Source organism: Diplotaxodon limnothrissa, linkage group LG1 (assembly GCF_057381915.1).
Source record: "Diplotaxodon limnothrissa isolate DT_005_m linkage group LG1, D_limnothrissa_male_GT1.1, whole genome shotgun sequence".
NCBI lineage: Eukaryota > Metazoa > Chordata > Actinopteri > Cichliformes > Cichlidae > Diplotaxodon > Diplotaxodon limnothrissa.
The window spans coordinates 2,864,766-2,890,486 of NC_140596.1; the positions used below are offsets into that span (position 1 = coordinate 2,864,766).

Sequence of the window (25,721 nt, forward strand, 5' to 3'; positions counted from 1 at the left end):
ACAGAGTTTGGCTCGACTGGATTAATTAACTTTGAGGTGCTTCAGGATGTTTCAGCTCTCACCCAAAAGACTTTACTCCTAACCGCTAACGGGGAGTCCCACGTATTTGACCCCTACTGGGGTTGTCCCCTTGGAGCTGGTCCTGGGAGTTTTCATATGACTCATTGTAGACACGTGGTTAAGGTGCGAGTCTGGTTGAGGAATCTGGTAGCTGATAGCTGGCACTTGGAAATAATTTCAGGTGGACACGGAGAGACCCAGGCGTTTAATCTCTAGTGTCAGCTGCTCTATCTATAGAGACGCCATCGTTCAGCGTCTAGATTTGAAAAAGTTTTTTAGATGTGAGACGGGAAAACCCTGAATGATCGGGAACCTACAGACTTGTTTTAATAATTCAATTCAATTTTATTTATAAAGCATCAAATCACAGCAGTCCTCTCATTGGAAGAGAGCCAGAGAGAACTGAACTCAACCATGCTAACCTTCCCTCCTTTGCTTTAGCTGGCACTGGGTCTATCACCAACCCTCAGTTTGTGTTCAGGAAGTGAAAAGCATGATCAGCTGATTTGGGGTCAGCTGATCGACTCGACTGTTGAATATTCTGGGTCTTGGGTTGCTTTCACAGAACGTTTTTGGTTGTCCAGTCAATGATGCTGGAAATCTGTTTGTCCCAGTAATAAACACCGGTGACTCCGCCCACACGTCACACTCGGCTGTGTGCAGTTTTCAAACCTGTGCCAAGCTGTTATCTGTATTTCAGTCACATATTTTACTATTTTAAATAAATTGTAGTCGTTTACAGAAGCAAAAGAATAAAAACTGCCCAAACACTCATGACCTGACCGTACACTCAAGAAAAGATCTTCAAATATGAGTCAAAGTGGTCTTATGTTGTAGAAATAATGCTCGATCATGTCTTTCCACAAGCTTCCTGTGCAAATGTCTAATTCTTTACAGACTTAAATCTGTGAGCAGATCACCCGACATGACTTTCACACGCTTGGCTCTAAACTGATGTAGAAATGCATGTTGCATTTGAGGTCTGCAGGAAATCTGAGAGACAGCTTCTGGTGCATTCATGAGTCACTCTGAAGAGTACAGTAACTAACTTCATTTTGTCTTTATTTAAATAAACAGAGCTGTACATAAACACAGTGGAGAAAGTGAACAGTAGAAAAGTGAAAAGTCCGAGCCTTTCATGAATCGCTCGTGTGGTGCAAACCTGTGAGCACTTTTTAAACATCCAAACCTCTGAAGGCACATTCCCGTCAGCGCCTCCATACGAGACCGAGACTCCTCCCCGATTCGAGTACCGACCCGCTCGTTTAGCAGCGGCGGTTTAATTTCTCAACTTCCTCTGAGTGTCACTTAACGTCTTCAACATTAAAACATTTCTTCTTCTGTGACGGAGGCCTCAGGAGAGAGTCGTGACAAAAGAAGGACACACAAAGTGCGGGGTCTTGGGAGTCAGCTGATCCACGGCGCCGCCCTCAGGGCGAGTCGTCGAGCGGCGACATGAGCAGCTGCAGCTCTTTGAACGTGCTGCCGTGACGACCGACCTGCGTCGCCTTGTTCTTCACGATGTTGCTCAGGTTCTTCAGCTGCTCGCAGCACACTCGGCACTTCTGGTGTCTGGAAGCACAAAAACATCAGAGGCTCAAACGCAGAGGACAAAGACGTTGGCGAGTCTGTCCGATTAAAATGGTTTTCCTTCAGTGATTGAACAAACCGCCACTGATGATGTGTTGCTATGAATTATGGGACATCTTTGCTCCAGTGTCTCGTCTGATTTACATCATCTCTGCACAAACCTTTATAAGAGAAACTGACTGTCGCTGGTTACAGTTCAATTCATTTTATTATGAAGGTTCCTGTCGTCTGAGTACTACACCAAAGGTGGTTTAATGTTTCCTTTTTTACCTCCCTTGGAGGAGGAGACACTGAAGCATCCTTCATTCACAACAAATGCAGTGAGGCGCAGAATGAGTGCTGCCCCACCGCACTAACATGCTGCTCTCTCTGAAGCTCATCTCAGGAATAACGTCCGTTAACCTCAGCAGCCTGTGTTGCTGCTGGCGAGGACGCAGGCCCTCGCCAACAGCACAAAGGTGACACCTGCTGGACAAACAAACCTACTACAGTCACTAAAATACAGCTGTGGCTCCTGCAGATGCAGAGTGCAAAGAGGAGACCTGGAAGGGAAAAGCAGCCGGCTGAGGAGCGATTACAGCAGGAATCAAGTCTCTGGGTTCGAACACGTGTCAGACATCTTTAAAAACGTCCCACACAGAACGAGAGGTGGAGTCAGCCGAGGTTTGGGGCATTTCCTCCTCAGAGTAATCTGAGTAATCAGCAGATTGATTGACGGTGCTGCTAAATCAGTCAAGCAGCTGTTGGACAGATGTGAGACTCACCGCTCCTCTCGTGTGATGTCGACCCCGACGGACGGCGTGGCCTTTAGAGTGTCCGAGATCAGCGTCCAGAAGTGCTTCATGACGAGTTTCAGAGACGTGCAGCCGGTCTGTATGTAGCTGAGGAAACGCACAGAGAAGGAAGCTGATTGGATGATGGAATTACACGACATACCGACACACTGACGGCATCGGGGCAGGTTCAGGTTCAGGACGGGAGGAAGCGGAGATCTGCTCCACCTCCTGACAATCAAAGTACTCCGGGTGACCTCAGGTTACCAAACAGGAAGTGATCTTTCTTTTTACGTAAAATCCGAATTAGAGTTTTAAATTCACTTTGAGAAGACGAAATCATCTCTGATGCAACCCGAGCTGCCTCCCGGCAGTTCGTCTGAAGCATCATCAGAACTCATTTCTCTCATTGTAATGGTGAAACCCACAAAGTCATCCGTCACACTTGATGAAAACGCCCACAAAGATGCTGACGTTGTTTTAAAACGTACCCTCTGCCGCTGAACGCTCGCGCGCCATCTCTGGACAACAGAAACTTTACCTCTGAGCCGCTCACCTCTCGTACTTGCTCTGCAGCAGTTTGTCGAGCTGAGGAAGGACGACCATGCACACGTCCAGCTTCCACAGAGATCTGGAACAGCAGCGCAACATCTGGTTTTATACGTTCATAAAGGTCAGCAACCCGCAAACAACTGCAGGTCAAACTCTTCAAAATGAAACTTAGAAGACAGATGCAATCAAATAAACAATAAAAACTTTTCAGTGATTGGAAACAGAACAGACTGAAAATAATAATAATAATAAAGCTGCGTAGAACGATTCGTCTGTCATCAATCGTCAGCTTCTGTCACTGTTTTTAGATTTTTTGGGTTAAACTAACAAAGAAAGGTTTTGTTTTTGAACTCCAGTGTAAATAAAGGTTTGTACTTGTATAAAATCAGAATTGTGTGTGTGTGTGTGTGTGTGTGTGTGTGTGTGTCTCCACGCGTGTGTGTGACATCTTTGTCAGGACAGGAAATTGGCATGCTACTATAATTGTGGGGACAAAATGGCCTATTGTTGCAGAATAAGCAGATTTCTTTGTGTCTTTAATTAAACAAGCGGCGCACAACTTTAGGCTCTACAGCATAGGTGTCAAACTCTGGCCCGTGGGCCAAATTTGGCCCACAGACTAATTACATTTGGCCCGCGAAGCCATACCAAATTACTATCAGAGCTGGCCTACTGGTATTATACAGCTAATATATATATTGTTTAGTATTAAGCTTTGCTTGTTCCATATTCAGTTTTTCAGCAAAACTTGTTTGAGTCCATAAGAAAAGATTCATTCTTATATCTGGAGGAAGATTTTTTTTTTTCAATAAATATTAACGTTAGCCCGCGACTTTGTTCCAGTTTTGAATTTTGGCCCACTGTGTATCTGAGTTTGACACCCCTGCTCTACAGTAATTAGTCATTTAACTTGACTGGATAGATGTGTGAAACTCTCCTCCCTGAGGAGCAGCCAAGCCAAGGTGTGACTTAGGGTTCTCACAAAGATGTAGAAACGGGTTTGTGTGTGTGAGTGTGTACCTGTTTAGACAGCTTTGTAGGACCGAAACTTGAAATGTTACTATACTTGTGGGGACCAACAGTCACCTGTGAGGACAAAGTGCCTGTCCCCACGAGCTTGAATGCATTATTGAGGCTCAAATCCTCAGGGTTACGAGTAGGCGTTCATTTTTCATGGTTTGGGTAAGCGGCTCTCTAAAGCATGATGTCAATGAGATGTCCTCACTAAGATATGAAAACGAGTGTGTGTGTGTGAGACTCACGGCTGGGGGTTGATGATGTTCAGGATGTCCACGACTATGGACGGATCATTCATGGAGACGGCGGTGTCAAGAGCGATCTGCACACAAACAAAGAGCAGTTTGAAAATATTTTGATTGACACAAACGAACTGAAAACAAAACAATAAAAGAAGGAGCTGCATGAATGAGCTGCCCGGCTGTATCCGGGCAGAAGACCGCCAAACGGTCATGACCTTCTCACACACGTGCGAGCTGCTGGTACCGGTGTGTCAGCCTCACCTTGATGCCGTCTCGGGTCCACACCCCTCGGACCGTCTGCAGGTTCTTCAGTCGGCTGCTCAGCATCACACACATGGTCTCGTGACCCTTCTTCATCTGGGTCAGGGCCTCCTCGTCACTCAGGGCTCCAGATCTGTGGTTGGGTGAAGACTGACCGACCACACACGTTCAGCTTTATTCTCATCATCAAAGCTGTCGCGAGAATCTAAAAACACTGACGCGTGCACTCACGGGCAGGAAGTCGGCCACGTTCAGCCCGATGGGCTCGTTCCGGGCGCTCGAGATGATTTTGAGCTGCGGTTTGGATTTGGCCGCGGTGACGGGGGGCTGGGTGGGAGCGGGGTGGCTGGAGGACACTGTGCCCGCAGCTGGAGGGGACGGACGCTTCACAGCGGAAATGACCGTAGGCTCCACCCTCACCACGGGAGTGGAGGCAGCCAGCGGAGGACCCTTTAAAACAACAGACACGAGCAGTCACAGCCTTTATTCTCTGATCTCAGCTGTTTTTATGGGCATTTGATTTTTGGAAAAACTGTTAATAATGACAGAAACAAGAAATTATTACAAAATAATTTCTCACACATCATTTTAGTTGTTAATTTAGACTCATAAAACCTCTCATATAACCGCACTCAGACCAAAGTCACACAGCTGTTAAAGGTTTTAGATGGTTTTGAATTAAACTGATTTTCTGAAGACAAAGAAAAATCTTTAACTAAAGAAAGAGAAAACCGAGCGGCTGGAGGACTACTTTGTTGTAAACAGCAGGTATTTGAGCTCTGATAGGTTCGTTGCATTTATAGTCCGCTGTCCTAAGGCGTCCATGTTTCCACACAGACACACGGCTGCTGCGTTCACTGACCTGCTGTTTATCAGGAAAATTAGACTTGATGTCCTTCAGCTGCCGGCTGATCGCCAAAATGGACTCTGAGCAGAAGAAGAAATCATCAGGAAACGACCCAGTAACCACAAAACAGGAGCTGAAACACCTCTGTCGTGTGTTTTTGTGTCGTGTGTTTTTCACTGTCGAACACGTGATTTATTGTTCGTGTTTCATCTATAAACTGAAACGTCGGAGGCGCGTCGTCTCCTGATGTCTCACAGAAACGTGAAGCTGTGCTGGACTCACCGTCCTCTGGAGGAGCGGGAAAAGGCTCCGACATCTTAGGAGGAGTGCGAGCTGGAAGAGAGGAGAACGAGGAGCTCAGACTGCAAAATAAATGTGACGACATGAAAACAAAAGAAGAAATGACGAGAGTGTCTTTGTCCTCATTAGGATGAATATTTTAAAAAGGCACAAAGAACCAATCAGATCCTCCCATCCTGTTTGGCTCTTACAGCGAGTAATGTTTACTCCTCTCACTTTTCAAATATGGCCTGCTTCTCAAAATCAGCCAGAGCAGAACTGATGGCGATGCTGCAGGTGGATCAACAGGTGAGGAAATAGAAGCTTTCGGGGAAACTAAACACAGATTTTGTTGGTGCAGTGTTGATTAAAGATGAACTCAGCGTCCTTTTCAATAGCAATATTTCACAGATCTCGTTGTATGTACGTATAACTGTATTCGTTATTCAACATCTGAGCTGCGATGCTCCGGGTCCACCTACAGATGGCGCTCTTTGGCTGGAAGATGGCCTTGTAGTCCTCGGCGTTGTGGATCTCAGCAGACGACAGCTTCTCGTCCGCCTCGTCCTCGCTAGGGCTCCGCCTCTCCCCTTCGGGGCTCCGCCTGTCAGACTCTGAACGGTGCTTCAACCTGATGACATCACAAACATTTGTTTGTTTGTTTTTAGAAGAAAAACTGCAAATTTTTTACTTTATTTACTTTTATTAAAGAATCTGGAAGCGAAACTTTTCCACTGAAGTCAAATAAGATTTTTTATTTATATATATATATATATATATATATATATATATATATATATATATATATATATATATATATATATATATATATATATATATATATATATATATATATATATATATATATATATATATATAATATATATATGACATGTGATCTGAGTGTTTGATGAATGAAACCAGTGGCTCAAGTATAAAACTTTAAATCCAGGAGTCAGTACTTGCAGTATCTGGAGTATTTTCTCCTGTCTCTCAGTGTGCCGTACCTCTGCGATCTGCAGGTGGTCGTGGGTCTCTCGTAGTTCTTTCGCAGTGCCGCTCCTTTGGGGTCCTTCTTCGGCTCTGTGAGCGGCTGGTCGTCCTGGATGATCCCCTGGATCACGGCGCCACCGCTCTTCTTTACCCTCTTCAGATCGACCACGTAGGACGACACACTCGACAGGTGATGAGACACGCCGATCTGACATGTGGAGAAGGTGGAAGATTAAGATTACCTAAAACTTCTGCACAGTACTGTTACTGAGCGGTGGGCGGAGCTACACACCAGCTGCTGGTTGCAGATGGCGAGGTCAGACACCTTTCCCCAGCTCACCGGCACCGCGTCAAAGCAGCGGTCCGGTTCCCAGCCGAAGACCCGCAGCGAGTCCGTGGCGCCGCTGTACAGGCAGGAGCCATCTGGGCTAAAACATATACACCTGAAACCACAGGGACAGGGGTCAGAGGTCACATTCCAGTTACACCCTGCTGCAACGGGGAAAAACTCACCTGACCGGAGTCGTGTCGCCCTCCAACGAGCCGATCATCGTAAACTTCTCCAGATCCCACAGCTTGATGGTCCTGCAAGCACATGCAGAGTTCATACAGCTGCAGCTCATTAGAGACACCTGTAGGTGTTTTATAGTGTCAGGTGAAGACGCTACAACACGGCTGAGGAACAGGAAGAGACCTCCAACAGATCCACGGTCAGCAGTGACAAGTCAGTAAATGAGGAGAAAGAGAAAAGAGGAACGAAACACGAACAAAAGAGGGAGTGGAGGGCAAAGTGCACCTCTCAGTGCATCATGGGAAGTCCCCAGGAACCTGAGGGATGGTTAGGGTCGCCTAACCCAGCTCTAACTACAAGCTAAGCTAAAGACATTTTTATAATTAATTGAAGAAAGTATGTGTTTGAGTCACTTCTTATTCTCATAAATGAGAGTAAGATTTATTCCATCAATAAACTGTTTGAGATAAAAATGACCCTGCTCCCTGTTCTGTCACTAAAACAGGCCAAAACCTACAAAATGTCTCATTTCTTTGAAGTGACACATTCAAAGCTTTAACGGCTCCATCACGATCACATGACAATCGGAAAATCAGGCCACAAACTACAGCTTTGCTTGCTGGTGTAACTTATAAACTGTCTCTAACACCAGGTCGATGTCCTCAAATTAAACATAATAATCAATTTAAGTGATTCATGTTGGAATACTTATTTATACTTCATATGCAAAAATAAAGAAATGATTAAATACTGAGTGCACTTGCTGGTTGTGTTGGAGAAAGGATGAGTTATTATTTCCATTTTATTATATTTATATTATATTTCCTGTTTACTTTTAGTTATAAATGTATGATTTAGTGGCACATGCAGAGGACATGTAGAAGACACAGGACATGTATGTGAAAAAAAGTAAAAGAATTTCAGACTAAAAGAAATGTTACATTTTAAAAAATGCCACAAACAATCAAACTCAGCACCAAAATAAAATCTTGGCGGCACAGAGAGAGGACAACCTCGCGCAGCCTCTGAGCTTCATGAAACAGAAAAACTAAACGAGCCACAAAGTGTCACAAACACTGATTCCACTCATGAGTCGCTCCTTCAGCTCCGAGCTGCTGCGTCTCGGGCGCTCGGCCTGCGGCGACGTACCTGTCGGAGCTTCCGGAGGCCAGCAGGTACTCGTTGGGGTGGAACTGGACGATGTTGACGGCGGCGGTGTGAGATTTGAATTCCGTGATGGTTTTCCCCTGAGCCAGGTCCCACAGCTGATGGAGACAAGAGGACAGGGCTGAGGTCATCGAACAGGAAGAGAGCAGAGCTCACCTCCTTCAGCCAATCAGAATGAGCGATTTTATTACAGGATGCTGCCGGTTTGATGCTTTCACAGCATTTACAGAATAAACACATCATGTTCACACTTTTAAATTCCCAAGATGCTCTCAAACACCCGAACATCCGACCGCTGCAATTGAAATGAAACTTAATTCTAAACATCGATGAAATGTTAGCCTAACGAGTCGTTACACATCACCAGCTTATTACTTTATTTAAATAAATGTAACTGAACCTGGGTCAAGAAGTGTCCTGAAAACTATTTTAATAGAAAAGATGGATCTTAAAAATCCTAAAACACTGAAGTGATTCAACAGACGGACCTTTTAAAACCATTTTAAAATGTAGAAGAATCTAAAAATGTTGCGATTCAATCGCTCGTTTTATTTTATGGGAACACGTGACTACCAAACATGAACCAGGACCAGCTGGAACATTTTAACGTCTTCCAGCCTTTCTGCACAGTTTCCTGCTGCTGATGTTCTGCTTCACAGTTTACATTCACAGCATCGTGTAACTCCTGCAGGTTATAGTTACTCTGAAGGTTTCTCAGCATCTACTGTTACAGAGTCAGAGTTACCACAACATGTAAGTACCGGGAAAAACAATCCTTAAAATATATTTTTTACATTAAAGGTGAGACGTCAGATCAGGTCGTACCTTGACGGTGCAGTCGTCGCTCGCTGAAGCTAACCACTTCCCATCAGGACTGAAGGCCAAACTCCTCACAGCCTGAGTGTGACCCTGCAACACCAACACTGGTCAGATTTTTGCTATCGAGACTCATGTGAAGCTTTTATTTTGAAGGAAAGTAGAAGCTCTGAGCCTGGTTCTGGAGTTTTTCCTTCCCACTGTCGCCAAAGTGCTCATAGGAGGTCATATGATTGTTGGTTTTTCTCTGTATGTAGATCTTAAAGTATAAAGCGCATTGAGGTGACTGATGTTGTGATTTGGCGCTGCATAAACAAAATTAAATTGAAGTCTCTCAGTTCTTTTAAATGCAATAATCCGTTTACTGTAAGACTCCATAAAAGCTCCGACTGACACAGTTTAATCCGAATCATTCTGAGCGTCCTCGGCTTTGGCGCACAGTGACCACGTGTCTGTGTGTGTTTGTTTTGTATGTGATGGTACAACTGTGGAAAACAAGCATCAGAATGTAGAGCGGGGCTTAAACATCTGAAAAACATCAAAAATCTGTCAGAAACCTGAAAACAATCAGGATTTAGCTTTTCACACGGTGCTGTTTCCAGGTCAGATGAGGTCAACTCATTTGCATAAAAGATCAGATTCCACTGAAGCAAATGTCCACATCACACTTTGTTAGGTCACCACAGGTGTGTTTACCAAATCCACCTGCAGCCACTGTCCACCTGTTAGAAACGTGCACCTGGATTCGAGCAGGATATTAGGAGCCGGCCTGTCATCCTGAGCACAAACTTACCTTATATCTGAACACGTATCCTTTCCTCCGCAAGTCCCACAGCTGACAGCAGAAAAGAAGAGACATTTCATTAGAGCGGATTAAGACTTCAAGGATGTTCTCACACAGGAAAGCACGCCTACCTTAATGTTTGTGTCCATGGAGCTGGAGGCCAGGAAGTCTCCAAAGGGATGGAAGCCCAGGCTGGTGATGTTGGCTTTGTGTCCCATCAGAGTCCTTAAAACTGAGCACAGGAAGCAGCAGGGTCACCTCTTTGCATCTCTTTCTAACTAAGACCCAGCTTAGGTGCATTAAAACGCCTCCGCATGATGGGACGGACGATTATTCTGACTGCGGGGTACAACGTCCTCCGTTACAGCCTGAGACTGAACACTGAGGAAGCTGTATCAATTTTCAAAATAAGAGTAGATGGAAAAATACTACTAATAATAACATATACTCAATCAGACTGATGTACTATATTACAGAGGCTGACATCATGTGGTATGACGGATGTCCTGTGTCCTCGAGGCAGCAGAGGTGGAAGAGCTCATAGCTCAAACTTTGCACTCAGAAATTTAGAAAAAACTCACCACACTAATAAAAAAAAGCAAGTTGATTTTAACATGTTTCAGCTCTTTGTGTGTCATATTTCTAATCGACTGGTTCGCTCACTTCACTTCTCTTTGTCAGTGTGAACCTTACGCTGTCCACCGCTGATCTAAAGCACCTGTGCAGATAAATTACGCACACAGACAGTTTAGAGGCGGTGAAGCTTTGACTAAAAAGCCTCGTAGCCACAGAACAGACAGAGTCTTACTCTTGGCAGCCTCCAGGTCCCAGACTCGTATTGAACCTGACTGCGACCCGGCGGCGACCTGCTCCTCCGACACGTTGAAATGGATAGACTCCACTGGGTTCTTGTGACCAGTCAGACTCTGAGAGGAAACAGTCAGAACAGACATCATCACCTAAAACTGCACCTCGCTCCTTTCTCAAAAACTCAAAACACAGACTGTATATCAAAATGTTAGTGTTAGTGAAGCTGCTGAGGGACACCACGTCACCTGTCAATCACAAAATAAGCCCACCTTCATCTCCTGCTTTATCGTCCCCTGAACACTAATGGAAACCATCATTTCCAAAATGAGCTTCATCTTTTATTCAATAAGACCTGAAAACAGCGACTGAGACCATAAAGCCGTCAGGAAACTGTTTACTGAGCTCAGAGATCAGGTGAGGAGGCGGCTCGTTTTCTCACAGACTTCTATTCACAGTCAGAGGAGTCGCCCCCTGCTGGACATCCATGAAAATCGCAGGTTTAAGCTTCACTTTTCAGAATTCAAATCTACACCCATCCTTTATACAGGGAGTGCAGAATTTCAATGATTTATTTTTACCAGTGAAACCAATATAACATCTCCACATTCACAAATATACATTTCTGACATTCAAAAACAAAACAAAAACAAATCAGCCACCAATATAGCCACCTTTCTTTGCAAGGACACTCAAAAGCCTGCCATCCATGGATTCTGTCAGTGTTTTGATCCGTTCACCATCAACATTGCGTGCAGCAGCAACCACAGCCTCCCAGACACTGTTCAGAGAGGTGTACTGTTTTCCCTCCTTGTAAATCTCACATTTGATGATGGACCACAGGTTCTCAATGGGGTTCAGATCAGGTGAACAAGGAGGCCATGTCATTAGTTTTTCTTCTTTTATACCCTTTCTTGCCAGCCACGCTGTGGAGTACTTGGACGCGTGTGATGGAGCATTGTCCTGCATGAAAATCATGTTTTTCTTGAAGGATGCAGACTTCTTCCTGTACCACTGCTTGAAGAAGGTGTCTTCCAGAAACTGGCAGTAGGACTGGGAGTTGAGCTTGACTCCATCCTCAACCCGAAAAGGCCCCACAAGCTCATCTTTGATGATACCAGCCCAAACCAGTACTCCACCTCCACCTTGCTGGCGTCTGAGTCGGACTGGAGCTCTCTGCCCTTTACCAATCCAGCCACGGGCCCATCCATCTGGCCCATCAAGACTCACTCTCATTTCATCAGTCCATAAAACCTTAGAAAAACCAGTCTTGAGATATTTCTTGGCCCAGTCTTGACGTTTCAGCTTGTGTGTCTTGTTCAGTGGTGGTCGTCTTTCAGCCTTTCTTACCTTGGACATGTCTCTGAGTATTGCACACCTTGTGCTTTTGGGCACTCCAGTGATGTTGCAGCTCTGAAATATGGCCAAACTGGTGGCAAGTGGCATCTTGGCAGCTGCACGCTTGACTTTTCTCAGTTCATGGGCAGTTATTTGGCGCCTTGGTTTTTCCACACGCTTCTTGCGACCCTGTTGACTATTTTGAATGAAACGCTTGATTGTTCGATGATCACGCTTCAGAAGCTTTGCAGTTTTGAGACTGCTGCATCCCTCTGCAAGATATCTCACTATTTTTGACTTTTCTGAGCCTGTCAAGTCCTTCTTTTGACCCATTTTGCCAAAGGAAAGGACGTTGCCTAATAATTATGCACACCTGATATAGGGTGTTGATGTCATTAGACCACACCCCTTCTCATTACAGAGATGCACATCACCTAATATGCTTAATTGGTAGTAGGCTTTCGAGCCTATACAGCTTGGAGTAAGACAACATGCATGAAGAGGATGATGTGGACAAAATACTCATTTGCCTAATAATTCTGCACTCCCTGTATACAGTCTGCGCTCTGCCATGATGTGGTGCACTACACACAACGTAAGAGGTCAGGCAGGTTAGTTTAGTTGGAGGAAGATGGCGAGCAGTGGAGGGGAAACATGAGTCTGTTTAATTCCCATGGAGCGAACTCTGTTTTCATCATTTAACAATCAGAAATGAATCAATAATAAAGATAAAAGCGTGAGGTGGTGACAGGAGAGAGGCAGGTGTGGGCATCATGACCTGCAGACTGCAGAAGAGCAGTAGGTAAAGGATGGGTTCCTTTGAATCTGCTCATGTTTCAGGCCTAAAAAACCTCGACGGAAACCTTAAAAATTAGAAACCCATCGCATTTTGCATTGCGGGGGACTCACCATGATGCAGTTGGCCTTGCTGACGGCCCAGATGTTGACCCTGCAGTCCTCTCCTCCTGTGGCCAGCAGGCGGCCCGAGCTTTTCCCCAGAGCCAGACAGGAAATGGAGCTGGATTGAGCCTCGAACTCCTCTGTACGGCAACAAAGGAGGAACAAATTCAGGTCGGGCTGGGCTGCTGGACAGGAAGGGTGTGATGATCGTTTGAGTAACTTTAATACTCACGAAGGCGCCATGCGATCTTGGTTGTGCTGGAGGCAGCCATACTGGTCATACTGGGAGACTGGCTGCTGTGTTTGACGACCCCGGCTGAGGTTAATTCATGAGACGGACATCAGCTCCTGGTTTAAAATGGAGCACTGTAACAAAAAATAATTTCCCCCAGGGATCAATAAAGTATTCTGATTCTGATTCTGATTTAGTGTTTGCACTGAGCGTCAAACACCTGCAGGAACACAACACAGTGATAAATAAGTGATAGAAGAGATAAGACATATAAAACCGTCTCAGTCTCGCCTCTCTGACGCTGAGCTCTCATTTCTACTCCCAGTGAAGATACCATCGTCTTCAGCTCGGCCTCCAAACCACACAGGTGTCACTACCACCCTGTAAACCCTCCCTTTCATGCTGGCTGCCGTCCTTCTGTCACAAATCACCCCTGAAACTCCACCAAGCCTGCACACTTCTTCATGTCTCTTGTGTGCTGTCCCTTGTTTTGGATGGTTGACCCCAAGTATTTAAACTCATCTATTATTGGAAAACACTGTATACAAGCCAGAAGCCAGATGATATAAGTTAGTTAAACTGCAGGAATGTCTTAAAGATATAAAAACCTTGATGACCGTTAATTTCCTACAAATATAGTATCTAACCAGATTCTTACTCTGGATGGCATTACCTTGGCCTCCAGTAACGCTGTGAGGAACCTTGGAGTCATTTTTGACCAGGACATGTCCTTCAACGCACATATTAAACAAATATGTAAGACTGCTTTCTTCCATTTGTGCAACATCTCTAAAATTAGAAATATCCTGTCTCAGAGTGACGCTGAAAAACTAGTTCATGCATTTATTACTTCCAGGCTGGACGACTGTAATTCATTATTATCAGGATGTCCTAAAAACTCCCTGAAAAGCCTTCAGCTAATCCAAAATGCTGCAGCAAGAGTCCTGACAGGGACTAGAAAGAGAGAGCAGATTTCTCCTGCTATAGTCTCAGGCTGCTGAAGGATTCCCATGATGCACTGAGTGTTTTCTTTTCCTCCCCTCACTCCCATACCGGCCCCTCCCCGAGCGTGGTTCTTCTCGAGGTTACTTCCTGTGACAATAAGTTTTTCCTCACCACTGTCACCAAGTGCTTGTTCATTTTACCTTTATTTATACAAATAGTCCTGAGACTCAATGCCTCATTTACAAGAGAGACCTGTTTCAAACAGGCATAATAAAATAACACCAATAAAATATTGAATATTTTACCAAGTGTCTACACAGTCAAACTAAAAACAAGATTCCCAGTGATGATTTCACAAAACCATTTATGCGTCTTTTAAAGTCTACGAGCAAAATCAGCTGAGAGCCTGAAATCCTTCTGTCATGTAATCCATGAGGACGGGACAGAAAAGGAGAATACCTTCTCTCTGAGGTCTGAACAGTGAGTGCAAAGAAGTCCTGAGACCGCAGATTGTGACTAAACTATTTGTCAGATTACAGGTAATCTGACAAATAGGAGACGAGTAAACCAGAAATGAATTTAGAGACAAAATGCTATCAATGAACCATCCTGCATGAGGCTAATGAGGACTAATCAACCAGTGAATATAACGTACAGTGGTGTGCTAAAGGTTTTGAGCCGGTGATAAATCTTAATGCCGTGATAAACAAAGTCCAACGATCCATTTCTAAGAAAAACAAAACTCCAGCTTCAGCCTAGCTTCAACAGGAACTCGATGTTTGTAAGACTCCACAGCTTCATTGTTAATACATGTACCTTGAGAAGATACAAGAGAGGGAAGTTAGGATTAGGGTTAACCGAACCCTCTGAGAAGAACACAACCGTGGTTTTTTTTATAGATGCATTTCAAAGACAGCCTTAGCAGAAACAGCTGTGACTGTGTACGATCAAAAGCTAACTGCAAATGTTCGAAAACCATGTCGATACCAGGGTACCAGATTATTACCACAATTAATCATCTGCGTAAAAATAGGCAGTTGCACTTAGATTTTGTCCCACAGCACTGACATAAATAGTAAATAACGCAGGTCCCAAGACAGAAACCTGTGGCACTCCATCAGTCACATTTAAAAAACTGGAAGAGAGACCATTAAACTGCACACACTGCTTATGGTGAGAAAGGTGCTTAGCTTGGTCTGAACGGCCCTTTTCCAATAACCTCTGACATAAAACCCCACGATCAACAGTGCCGGAGGCTTTCGATCAATAAAAAGAGGGGTGCAGTATTTCTTTGCTTCCAGGGCCTCGTAGATATCATTGAGAACTTTAAATTTTAAACCTTTAAGTTACAGTACTGGAGAGATAAAATATCATTTTCATTCTGATAGCTCTAAGGTTGATTATTCCTCAGCCATTAAAGAATCTCAGCTAAAATACAGAGTTTGCAGATTGGTTCATATTATTACCATCCAAGAATCATCACCTTTCAGGAGGGCAGTACAAAGGCACACTGGGATCTCTGCTGAAGTGTTCAGTTGTATGGAAAGATTAAAAATATAAGACGCTGGCTCATCTATGATGCTTGCAAGCAGACGCAAGAAAAACGGAGACAGACTGTCTGGACCGGTGACTTTTTAATGTTAATGCTCTTCAAAGCTGTCAGAGAGAGAATTTATAGTCTGCCAAAGCGTCCCAGGGACTTTGAGACTGTCAGTGGTTAAGATCAGAAAGTGATCACATTTGGATTTCCTAATAGAAGCAGCGAAGCTATTACGCAGCTGCCAAACCTTAGCCATTGGCATCAGTGTCGGACTTTCTTGAAGCTGCTCAGGGCTGCTTCCTGTCCCGCCCTTTCACTCTGACCTGGCTAAAAGCAGCATGTTTGTCCACAAGGCAGATAAAACTCTCAGAGTAATATTTACAAGCTAAGTTAACACCGTCCATCAATGTAAAACTGACCCAATGTAAATTCATGAAGTCGTGACAAAAGGCTTGCTCATGTAAAAGCTTTAAATTTCTGTTTGTGATGATGCTCAGAGCATGAAACTGTTCCTCGCAGCACCAACCATGCAGCGATCAGTCAAGTCGCTGGTAAAAACTGCTGTGGAGAAATGATGTGGCACATTAATCAAAGATGATTTATCTGGGGAATAAGGTGTGTGGGGCTTTAGTCATTTGTGTTAGATTAAAAACAGTGTGCCTTAAAATAATCAGACACAGGAGAAAACCGATCCCAATTAAAATCACCTACCAGAATGATTTCATTATAATAGCTGAGCCAAAGAGGAGAACGTGCCAGGGTCAAAGTCAACAGCAGTTAAAGACCTAGCTTTATAAAAAACTGTCACACTTCTGCCTTTCTGAGGCTGCTTGAGCGATAAATTTTAAATCCATAAATTCCCACATCTCACGTCTCAGAAACAATTATTCATTTGGCACTACCTCCGGTGCTTGCATGTTAACCTTTCCACTCGTCTCTCTCATTGTGTGAATGAGAGTGAGACGAGTGGCACGTTATCCTCTTCGGTTCAGCTATTTTCCTCCTACTGACTTTCATTCCTCTTGTGTTCAGAGCATACCTCGACCTGCTCCCACTGCAGCTCACGGTGTCATCTGCAAACATCACGATCCACAGAGACTCCTGCCTGGCCTCGTCTATCAGCCTGTCCCCATCACCACAGCAAACAAGAAGGGGCTCAGAGGAGATCCCTGATGTAATCCCACCCCCATCTTGAACCCATCTGTCATTCCTACCACACACCTCACCACTGTCTCTCTCCGTCCTCATACATGTCCTGCACCACCCTCACATCCTTCTCTGCTACTCCCGACTTCCTCATGCAGTACCACAGTTCATCTCGTGATCCATAAAGACACGGTGCAGATACATCATCAACAACCTCAAAGCAACCGCACAATTCAAACTCCTTGAATTTTTTTCTTAAATAACATAATTCTTCACCTGCAAACACAAGATTTCACAAATGAACAAACAGAATAAATCTTGTTTGGTGTTATCAGGTGATGTCGGTTGGTGTCTGATATTCATTTCCTGCTATAACAAAAGTCTCCCAAATATGGGATAAATAAGATATTTCTCATCCTCATCAGCACCTTCATCTACATCCAAACTGTTAGATAATATCTATTTTTCTAACACAAAAATAATACTTAAAATCTGCAAGAACCTTCATGTGTTACTGTCTGCAGACTGAAGCGAACATTTCTGTTTATGGAAACTGGCGCATTTTTCTCAGATCATAACGTGTATGAAAACACCGGTAAACTAACTGAGCAGTGCTGTTGTGGTCAGGAGTGTTTGCTCTGCTCTCCTGGAGCTTCAGCTAACTTCAGGTAATCTCATTAAGGTTCTTCATTAAGCTCATTAAACCACAGACGAGCTCATGTTCAGACTAACACAGCAGAGGAGGTCCGTCTGCTCCCCACTTTAACCCGTTAACTCTGACTCTGTGGCGGGTGTTCCAGATCAACTGGCGTTTAGATCAACTGGCGTTTAGATCAACTGGCGTTTAGATCAACTGGCGTTTAGATCAACTGGCGTTGGTCGAACAGATGTGTGGCAGTCTTGCGTTTCAGGAGCTCCTACCGACAAACCAGCAAAAAAACGCCAAATGTGTCACCTGTGACACTTGTGAGGTTGTCTCAAACACACTCCGTCAGTCTTGATGCTGTTGAACAACAAAATGTTTAAAAATGTGGCGAGTTTACCTGGTGATATCCTCATGCGCGACGCGATCAACTGGCGTTTAGATCAACTGGCGTTTAGATCGCGAAAACAGCAAACAAGTATGTTGTTCACAGGACACAAAGAGTAAACGATCGTTTACTCTTTGTGTCCTGTGAACAACATCGGCGTGGTGTTACTTGTTTGCTGTTTTCGCGATCTAAACGCCAGTTGATCTAAACGCCAGTTGATCTAAACGCCAGTTGATCTGGAACACCGGTGCTGACCTAACCACCCGCCGTACCGAGCTCCGGGCTAACGTTAGCCGAACACTGAGGCCGGGCATCGGCGTCAGGAGCAGCGGCTCCCCGGCGGAACTTGGACCGAGCAGACGCAGTCTGGCGTTGGGCAGCTTACCTCGGTCTGTCGGTCACCGACGGACGGCTTAAAGTTGATCCGGTGAGGCGGCGACAGCAACTTGTCGACGGTCCGTTTACTGCTCGGCTGCAGCTTAGCAACTGAATCACACACCTCACTTCCGGTGACGTCATTACCCTTTTCCCCCAAACAACTTTATTAACAAATACGCTTCGAAGTCATGACTGTAGAAAACGATCACTAGGTTGAACTTTTCAGTAGCGCCGTTAACTTAGCGGTATTTATCTTAAATTTCCATTTCTCCAGATTTGACATGTTTCTCTTTGTTTTTATTTTTGTTACGTTTGCCAAACTTTTCCCTTTTTCTCAAATCTTTTCTGGTAAATTTAGATTTTTTTCCTTATAATTTCTCCTAAATGCATCTTTTATTTTCTTGTGATTAAGTATTTTCCCCCTCACATATCTGTCCCTTTTCTAAATTTGGTTTTTAGTTTCTCATAAACCTGGTTACCCGCCCCCTCTAAATTTGCCTCTAATGATTTAAGCTGCACTGAAAGAAAAGCAGCTTTGTAAGAAAATGAAAGCTATCTAAAATGACATTGTGTATTTACAAAACTAAAATAAAACAAAATTAATTAGGAAATTAATTCATTAGTTCAGGGCTGGATTGGGACAAAAAATCGGTCCGGGCATTTTGACTAGTGACCGGCCCACCAGGTATTACAGGAAAAGCCATAAAGCCTTTGAATGAAAACAAACGCTGTTGTGACAGTGATGTACAGTCTTGTTGGTATATGTAGGATTTCTATACATTGTACATCAGATGAAAACTTTGGTTGTAAGATTCAGATAATTATTTATTAAAAGCGAGACATTTTAAATGAGAATAAGAAAGAAAAGTATTTCTTTGTGCCCCCCTTTCCCTGTTAATGCCCTACCTGCCCCCCTGGCAAAACTTTGCTAGACCCGCCCCTGCACAGTTACCAGCTGTCAGCTACATAAAAAAGGATCCTGGTGTTATTTGTCTCTCAGAAACAGTTGATAACTTCAACTCATTCATGTCATCTAAAAGGTAAACCTGTTTCTCCATCACCTGTTCAGCTCTGATGATCCAGTAAGGACATCTCCTGGTTTCATCTTCATGTTTCCCTCTCACATAACCAAACCGACATCATGACCAGCAGCTTTACAGCTGTGGCTCCAGCAAACATCAGCTGATACTAGAAATTAATATTAAATACATTCTAACAACAGCTGATCAAGCTTAAACGTGCTGCTGTTGTTTAGCGCGACATCTGCTGGTTTCCTGTTTCTGGCGCAAAGTGGGCGATCAACAAACGAGAGAGAAAAGCCGATCAGTTGATCATTGATCAGTTTCATGATTGAATGAGCGAAGAAGAGGCAGCTAACAGCGTAAAGACGCAGAATAAATCCAGCTTTGTGTCTTTTTCATTATAGCTGAAGTCCGGGACAAACTGCGTCTCTTCTCAGCTCAACACGAAACGCGTAATATTTTCTCTGATGATTCCGTTTTTACAGGACGGTTGGCAACTCTACTAACTAACCTTATGAATAAAGTAAAGTTCACTATCAGTAACATCATAGCACCCACCCAGCTGTATAGGAACTCTGTCAGTACAAGTTATTGTAACTGACTGTAAAAAGTCAGCATAACGAAAATAAACTCCACCTAAACTTGGTTCATATCTGACCCAGATAGACTGCAGGTCATAACTTCTTACCTGAAGTTCAGTTCACCTGACACTCGGACCGGCGGCCGCCTCGGGGCTCTCCTCCTCCTCCTGCCTCCCCTTTCCCTCATCCACCTGCTGGCCTCAGTGGGAGCTCCGCCATAGCCACCACCAAACAACTTCTTACACATCTGCCAGCATCTGGCCAATCCACCACCTTTCATTGTTTATACTGTTACAAACAAACAAAAAACCATCGGCCCATAAAAACGAAAAATCACCAAATGCCCGGTATGCCCATGGCCAGTCTATGCATTAGTTGTAATAACGTAATTCGTTTAAATTAATTTAGGCTATTTTTAGCCTCACTAGGCTTTGGTGCAGAGGTTCACTGAGAGGTTAACGAGTGTGTGTAATTTTTCTATTACAGTATCATATATACTTACTGTACTGTAATGTACTTAGAATATTATTATCATATTATTATACAGGTAAATCAGTATCCTAGTAATTATTCATATTGGTGTTGGTGATATTTGCAAAAACATTTAAACAGTCATAAATTAATTGTTGGCCTGTAATCTGTGAAAAAAGTGTTAGACATCTCTCTCATGAATAATTCATTCACTTTCCACAAAAAAAAAAGAAATCCTATCTCAAGGCAGAAGCTGCCTTGATAATAGCTGAGTTATCAGTTTTTAGCAACAGAAATGTCTTTTTCCAGAGAGACGTGGCCAACAAATGTAACGTCACAGTTATAGAAACATGATTTAAGTGACCAAAAAGGACAAAATAGATATAATAACTCAATAAATCAGAGTCACAAATATATTCTATGTATTTCATATATACCTATTATTATAGTATACAGTCAAAACAAAACAAAAACAAAGAAACTTCGGAAATGACTTTTTGGCACAACACCGGCAGGTGGCAGTATTTCACCTTTAAGCTTTTTTGACACGCGTCAGAAGGAGAAGAAGAAGAACCGGGACGTGTTCGTCAGCACTGGATGTTCCGGTTGTTTACAACCAGGAAATCTGTCAGTTTGTGAACCGGGACTCCGTGAACCTGCAGCGGTAAACATGGCGGCGGTGGACGTGGAGGATGAGAGCATCCTGGCGTCCATCTTTAAGGACAGCTTCCCGGACAGCTGGAGGGACAACCCGGACTTCGCGGCCTACCTGTCGGAGCTCAGCTCCTTCGGGGTGGAGAAGCTGGGTCGGGAGCCGGAGAGGCTGGCGGAGGAGCGGGCTCAGATCCTGCAGCAGACCCGGGAGCTGGCCTTCTCCAACTACCAGACCTTCATCCGCACCGCCGACTGCACCGAGCACATCTACCGGGACTTCGGGCGGGTGGAGAGCAGCGTGTCCCGGCTGCTGGACAAGCTGCCCCGCTTCGGAGAGAATTGCAGGTCGGTGGCTCCCTGTGGAGGGGATGTCAGCAGGAGGAAACTGGGGTCTATAAAAGTGTCATCATTTACTGTTAGGTTAATAAAAACTTTAGATATTTTTTAAAAAGCACACAGGATGAACTGATCAAGGAGAGAGATGCAGATTATTATTATTGTAGCTCACTGTAGGATCACAAAGTGAATAACTTAGTTATTTTCTTAGGAATATGCCACAGAAGGTGAATTGACTGGGAATAAAACAGCAGCAGATTAATTTCCCTTGAGCTGGCTCGTCAGCCTCCTTTCAGAATAAAAAACAGGCAGCCAGACTTTAGCCACAACCAGAACAAAACTACAGACTGGGAACATTAATGAAAGATAATAAAAGGTTCTTAGAGCTATAAAGTGTTACACATAGTTGTGTTTTTGCTGTTGTGCTGTCTCTCTGAGCTTTGGGGGCTCATTTTGTTTTCAGGCACTTCATGAAAGAGGCGGAGGAGATCGGAGCAAGCCGCCGGATGAACAGCCTCACTCTGAACCGCCACACGGAGATCCTGGAGATTCTGGAGATTCCTCAGCTCATGGACACCTGCGTCCGCAACGGCTACTACGAAGAGGCTCTGGAGCTGGCGGCATACGTGAAGAGGCTGGAGAAGAAACACTCGTCGCTGCCCGTCATCCAGGTGAGTCCAGACCAGGCTGACCAAAAAGCGGGTGTGTTTGGGGTTTTTTTACTGCCTGAATTAAACTCTAAATGTTATTTAGGAAAATGAACTGTTAGGGCTAAATAAACGTTACTTTTCTTTGATTTTCTGTCGTGTGATGTTGGAGAAAAAATGTTCAAATAAACAATTACACGTGTGAAGAGAATTAAAGAGCTCAGGCTCCAGACCGCTCTGAATACTCAGTTTTCTTTTGTTACGTGCACAGCTAACAAGCTCTGGGTGTTGCCCCTCAGCAGGCTTCCAGGTGTTGGCCAGCTGGAATAAAGCAGGCTTTCAGAGAAGGTGAAAAAGCTAAAATGTGACTGCGGGAGGTTGTTGATGGGGCTCAGGTTCAGGTACAGGCTGGAAATCGCTAGTTTAAACTCTAAATTGACAAAAACTGGAGAAAAACAGTTGAGAAACTTTCTCTTTGCTGAGATATAAAACAGAAAAGGTCACTGTGGAGAACATCTAATGTTTCGGCTCCTCTAACCTTTGACCTTCTCCATCTTTAGGGTATCGTGCGTGAAGTGCGTCAGTCGGCTCAGCTGATGCTCAACCAGCTGTTGCAGCAGCTCCGCAGCAACTCCCAGCTTCCCGTGTGCCTCCGCGTCATCGGTTACCTGCGGCGTATGGACGTGTTCACGGAGGCGGAGCTGCGGGTGAAGTTCCTGCAGGCTCGCAGCACTTGGCTGCACTCCATCCTCGCCGCCATCCCTGAAAACGATGCTTACTTTCACATCACCAAGACCATCGAGGCCTGCAGGGTGCACATGTTTGACATCATCACCCAGTACAGAGCCATCTTCTCTGACGAGGACCCGCTAGTGCCCCCCGCCGGTGGGCTCATGGCTGTGAACGAGGGCGCCATCTTCCACGGCTGGGTGGTGCACAAGGTGGCAGAGTTCCTGGAGACCTTAGAGAGGGACCTGCAGCGGGGTGTGGGCAGCCGCCTGGACTCCCTGCTGGGTCAGTGCATGTACTTCGGTTTGTCCTTCAGCAGGGTGGGGGCGGACTTCCGCGGGCAGCTGGCGCCCATGTTCCAGCGGGTGGCGGTGGACACGTTCCGCGGAGCCGTGAAGGAGGCGGTGGAAAAGTTCCAGGAGGACATGAACCTGTACACCCTCATCGCCCTGCCCTCAGTGCTGGCAGGGACCATCCCCGTCGTAGCCCCCGCCCCGCAGCCCGGCACCCTGCAGCCCCCAATGTCCCTGCTGGACTTCCAGCCGCTCGCCTGCTTTCTCAACAACATCCTGACCGCCTTCAACGACCTCCGCCTCTGCTGCCCCATCGGAGTGGTGGAGAATGTCACCAAATGCCTGGAGGAAGCCCTGAAGATGGTGAGCAGCTGGATCTTTGGTGTAATCTGGGTTAAAGTCAGACTGATGCTGGATTAACAGCTGCTGACGGTGTCGTTTTTTGTCAGGTGACCCGTCAGATTCTGGTGTTTCACCGGGCGGAGGAGACGGCCTTCAGCAGCCGGGAGAAGGAGCTGTTTATTCAGTTCTGCTGTGCGTACGCTGAAGACCTGCTGCCCTTCCTGAACCGCTGCCTGCAGGTCCTGTTTCCACCGGCTCAGCTCGCTCTCATCCTGGGTGAGGACTCGCAGCAACGTCTGAGTTTGTTTCTTCGTTTAAAACGGACGCGGTGATGCTGAAGACGTTTAACGACGGGCCTGGAAGTGAAGCCGTTATTCCAATAATGCGGTCTCAGTTTAAACTGTTGTCCTTGCGTTGTTGTTCTTGTTGGTCACCTTCGGTCTCGGGCTGGAAACCGCATGAACGTACATGGTAGACTGTACATAAAAGATGGGCGTAGCCACTGGGACATTTGTGAAACCATGGTCTGAATTTGGAGTAATGACCGCTTCAGCCTGTAGGGGGCACTAATAAAACCACAAAATCACCACACAAGCTTTTTTTGTGTAGTAAAGTTAAACTTTTGGTCCAATCAGTCAATGAGAAGAAAACTTCACAAAATTAGTTTAAAAGAGAAAAAAATCTTTAACCTCTTTTTCTTTTTTTGCCCTGGACTCTCTTCTCAAAGTTATTCTTTGTAATGGCTAAAATAGCTTAAGAAGTGCTGAGCAGCAGAGTTTGGTCTGAATCAAATCTGTTGTCTCTCCGCAGGTGTTCCTCCCACCCAGCTGCACAAGTACGGCCATCTGGGCTCCATCGACCTCGCCACAGTCCTCGAGCCTCTGGACTTCCTGCTTCCTCAGAAGGAGCCGCCGGTGCCAGAGGTCGACATTACGGCAGAATTGAGCAGCCTGACGTTTGACATGGAGCCCAAAGAACCGGCGCCGACCCCATCCGATGTCAGAGACTCCAAACCCGGAGCTGAACTGACAAAGACAGAGTTTAAAGAGCCGAAGCAGGACGAGGAGTGAAGGCGAGGAAACGCTGGCTCTAAACTGTATCCTGTGACGGACATCTGTCAAAACTGAAGCATTAAAATATTTTTATATATGTGAGAAAAAGGCTTTAATGGTGACATTTCTTCTCTTATTTAAAGGTTTACTCACTAACGTAGAAGGAAAATAAGCAAATAGTTTAGTTTGCTTCTTTTTCCATCGATGATGGAGTCCACCTGATTTTAACTCTGCTCCCGGAGATCTTCAGCTCGTTCTCGTCCTTTAAGAAGGAAAAACTGAATGTTTGTGTTTTCCTGGTAACGTGTCAGAAATGTGAGAAAACCAAAAGTTTGGTTTATTATAGGAAAGTCCTGAAGGGCAGAAACTGACTCTGCATTTTCATCCAGCGTCGGCCTCATCTTTGAGCTTTTTCTGCTGAGGCAGCTGGGAGTTGTAGTCCGTCAGCTGGGAGTTGTAGTCCGTCAGCTGTGTCTGATTTACATGGTGGGTTTGTTAAAAACTGTCTGGACACTTAAATCTTTCACTTTGATTCAAAGATTCATTGGAAATCAATAAAGATCAATTATATTGACGAGTCAGTCTCATGTTTAAAGGAGCGTACTGCAGTTTCTGCACAGTCACGGTCAGTCTGAGCTGATCTCCACCTGTCTGGAATATCTGAAGATAAACTCAAGGATCTCCACCTTCACAGATCTACAGGTGAGCACCTCGTGGACGCTACTTCCACCAACTAACAGCCTTACTACACCTGCCTGTTAGGTCTTATTTTCCTGTTTAAAAATATAAACCTTCCAGTGATCATGTTCTCCCTCTGCGTCGTGTTTGAATCGTTGGTTTTTGTGTAATTTTACTGTCAGACGGCGACGGGACAATTCAATGATGTAATGCTGTGTTACCATAGAAACACAGCATTTCTGGCACAACTTCAGTGACTCACAAGGTGCAACGAGAAGATAAAGGCATAAAAGGTCCAGCACTATGCGGCACACAGTGGTGTTACCGTTTAACCACACGCCAAAGCATGAAATTGTAATCAATAATAAAGTTTATTTATGTCGAACATGTGGCCCTCGGCCCCAGAGGCAGCCCACTGAAGGGTCACGTTTGGTCCGGCTTTACAAAGTGAAAACTGCAGAGAAGTCGGTTTGCGTTTTTCAGTGCAGGACCCCGACGTTACAGGACAGTTAGAAATGTTTCTCATGATGATGTTTTTATCATAAAGATGTAAAATACTGAAGATCAGCCATAAACACTGAGCTGGAAACTATAACGTAGTTCAAGCTGACTCGCTGTGAAAGGTTTCACTGCTCTCTAAAACAAATATTTTAATAAGAATATTACGTCTGGCAAAATTTGAAGGAAGGAGGATTTACACCTTAGTC

General features: G+C 44.8%; 2 protein-coding genes across 2 annotated transcripts; one reads left to right on the plus strand and one right to left on the minus strand.

The window, feature by feature from the left end:
- Positions 1–1,146: 1,146 nt before the first annotated feature.
- LOC146639229 (katanin p80 WD40 repeat-containing subunit B1-like) lies at positions 1,147–21,638 on the minus strand. The gene is made up of 21 exons (XM_085356740.1): positions 20,814–21,638; positions 19,920–20,100; positions 13,170–13,303; positions 12,947–13,077; positions 10,701–10,818; positions 10,024–10,124; positions 9,902–9,943; positions 9,118–9,201; positions 8,275–8,390; positions 7,128–7,199; positions 6,907–7,057; positions 6,629–6,822; positions 6,104–6,252; positions 5,625–5,675; positions 5,358–5,422; positions 4,727–4,945; positions 4,496–4,645; positions 4,238–4,314; positions 2,980–3,054; positions 2,415–2,531; positions 1,147–1,632 (listed from the first exon to the last, which is right to left on the minus strand). The coding sequence occupies exons 3-21, from the start codon at positions 13,216–13,218 to the stop codon at positions 1,491–1,493; spliced, it is 2,103 nt and encodes a 700-aa protein (XP_085212866.1). The 5' UTR covers positions 13,219–13,303; positions 19,920–20,100; positions 20,814–21,638; the 3' UTR covers positions 1,147–1,490.
- On the plus strand, positions 20,853–24,842 carry LOC146639230 (conserved oligomeric Golgi complex subunit 8-like). Its single transcript, XM_085356861.1, has 5 exons — positions 20,853–21,282; positions 21,737–21,944; positions 22,481–23,305; positions 23,392–23,560; positions 24,095–24,842. Exons 1-5 carry the CDS (start codon positions 20,954–20,956, stop codon positions 24,352–24,354), a joined length of 1,791 nt encoding a protein of 596 aa, XP_085212987.1. The 5' UTR covers positions 20,853–20,953; the 3' UTR covers positions 24,355–24,842.
- Positions 24,843–25,721: the final 879 nt, after the last annotated feature.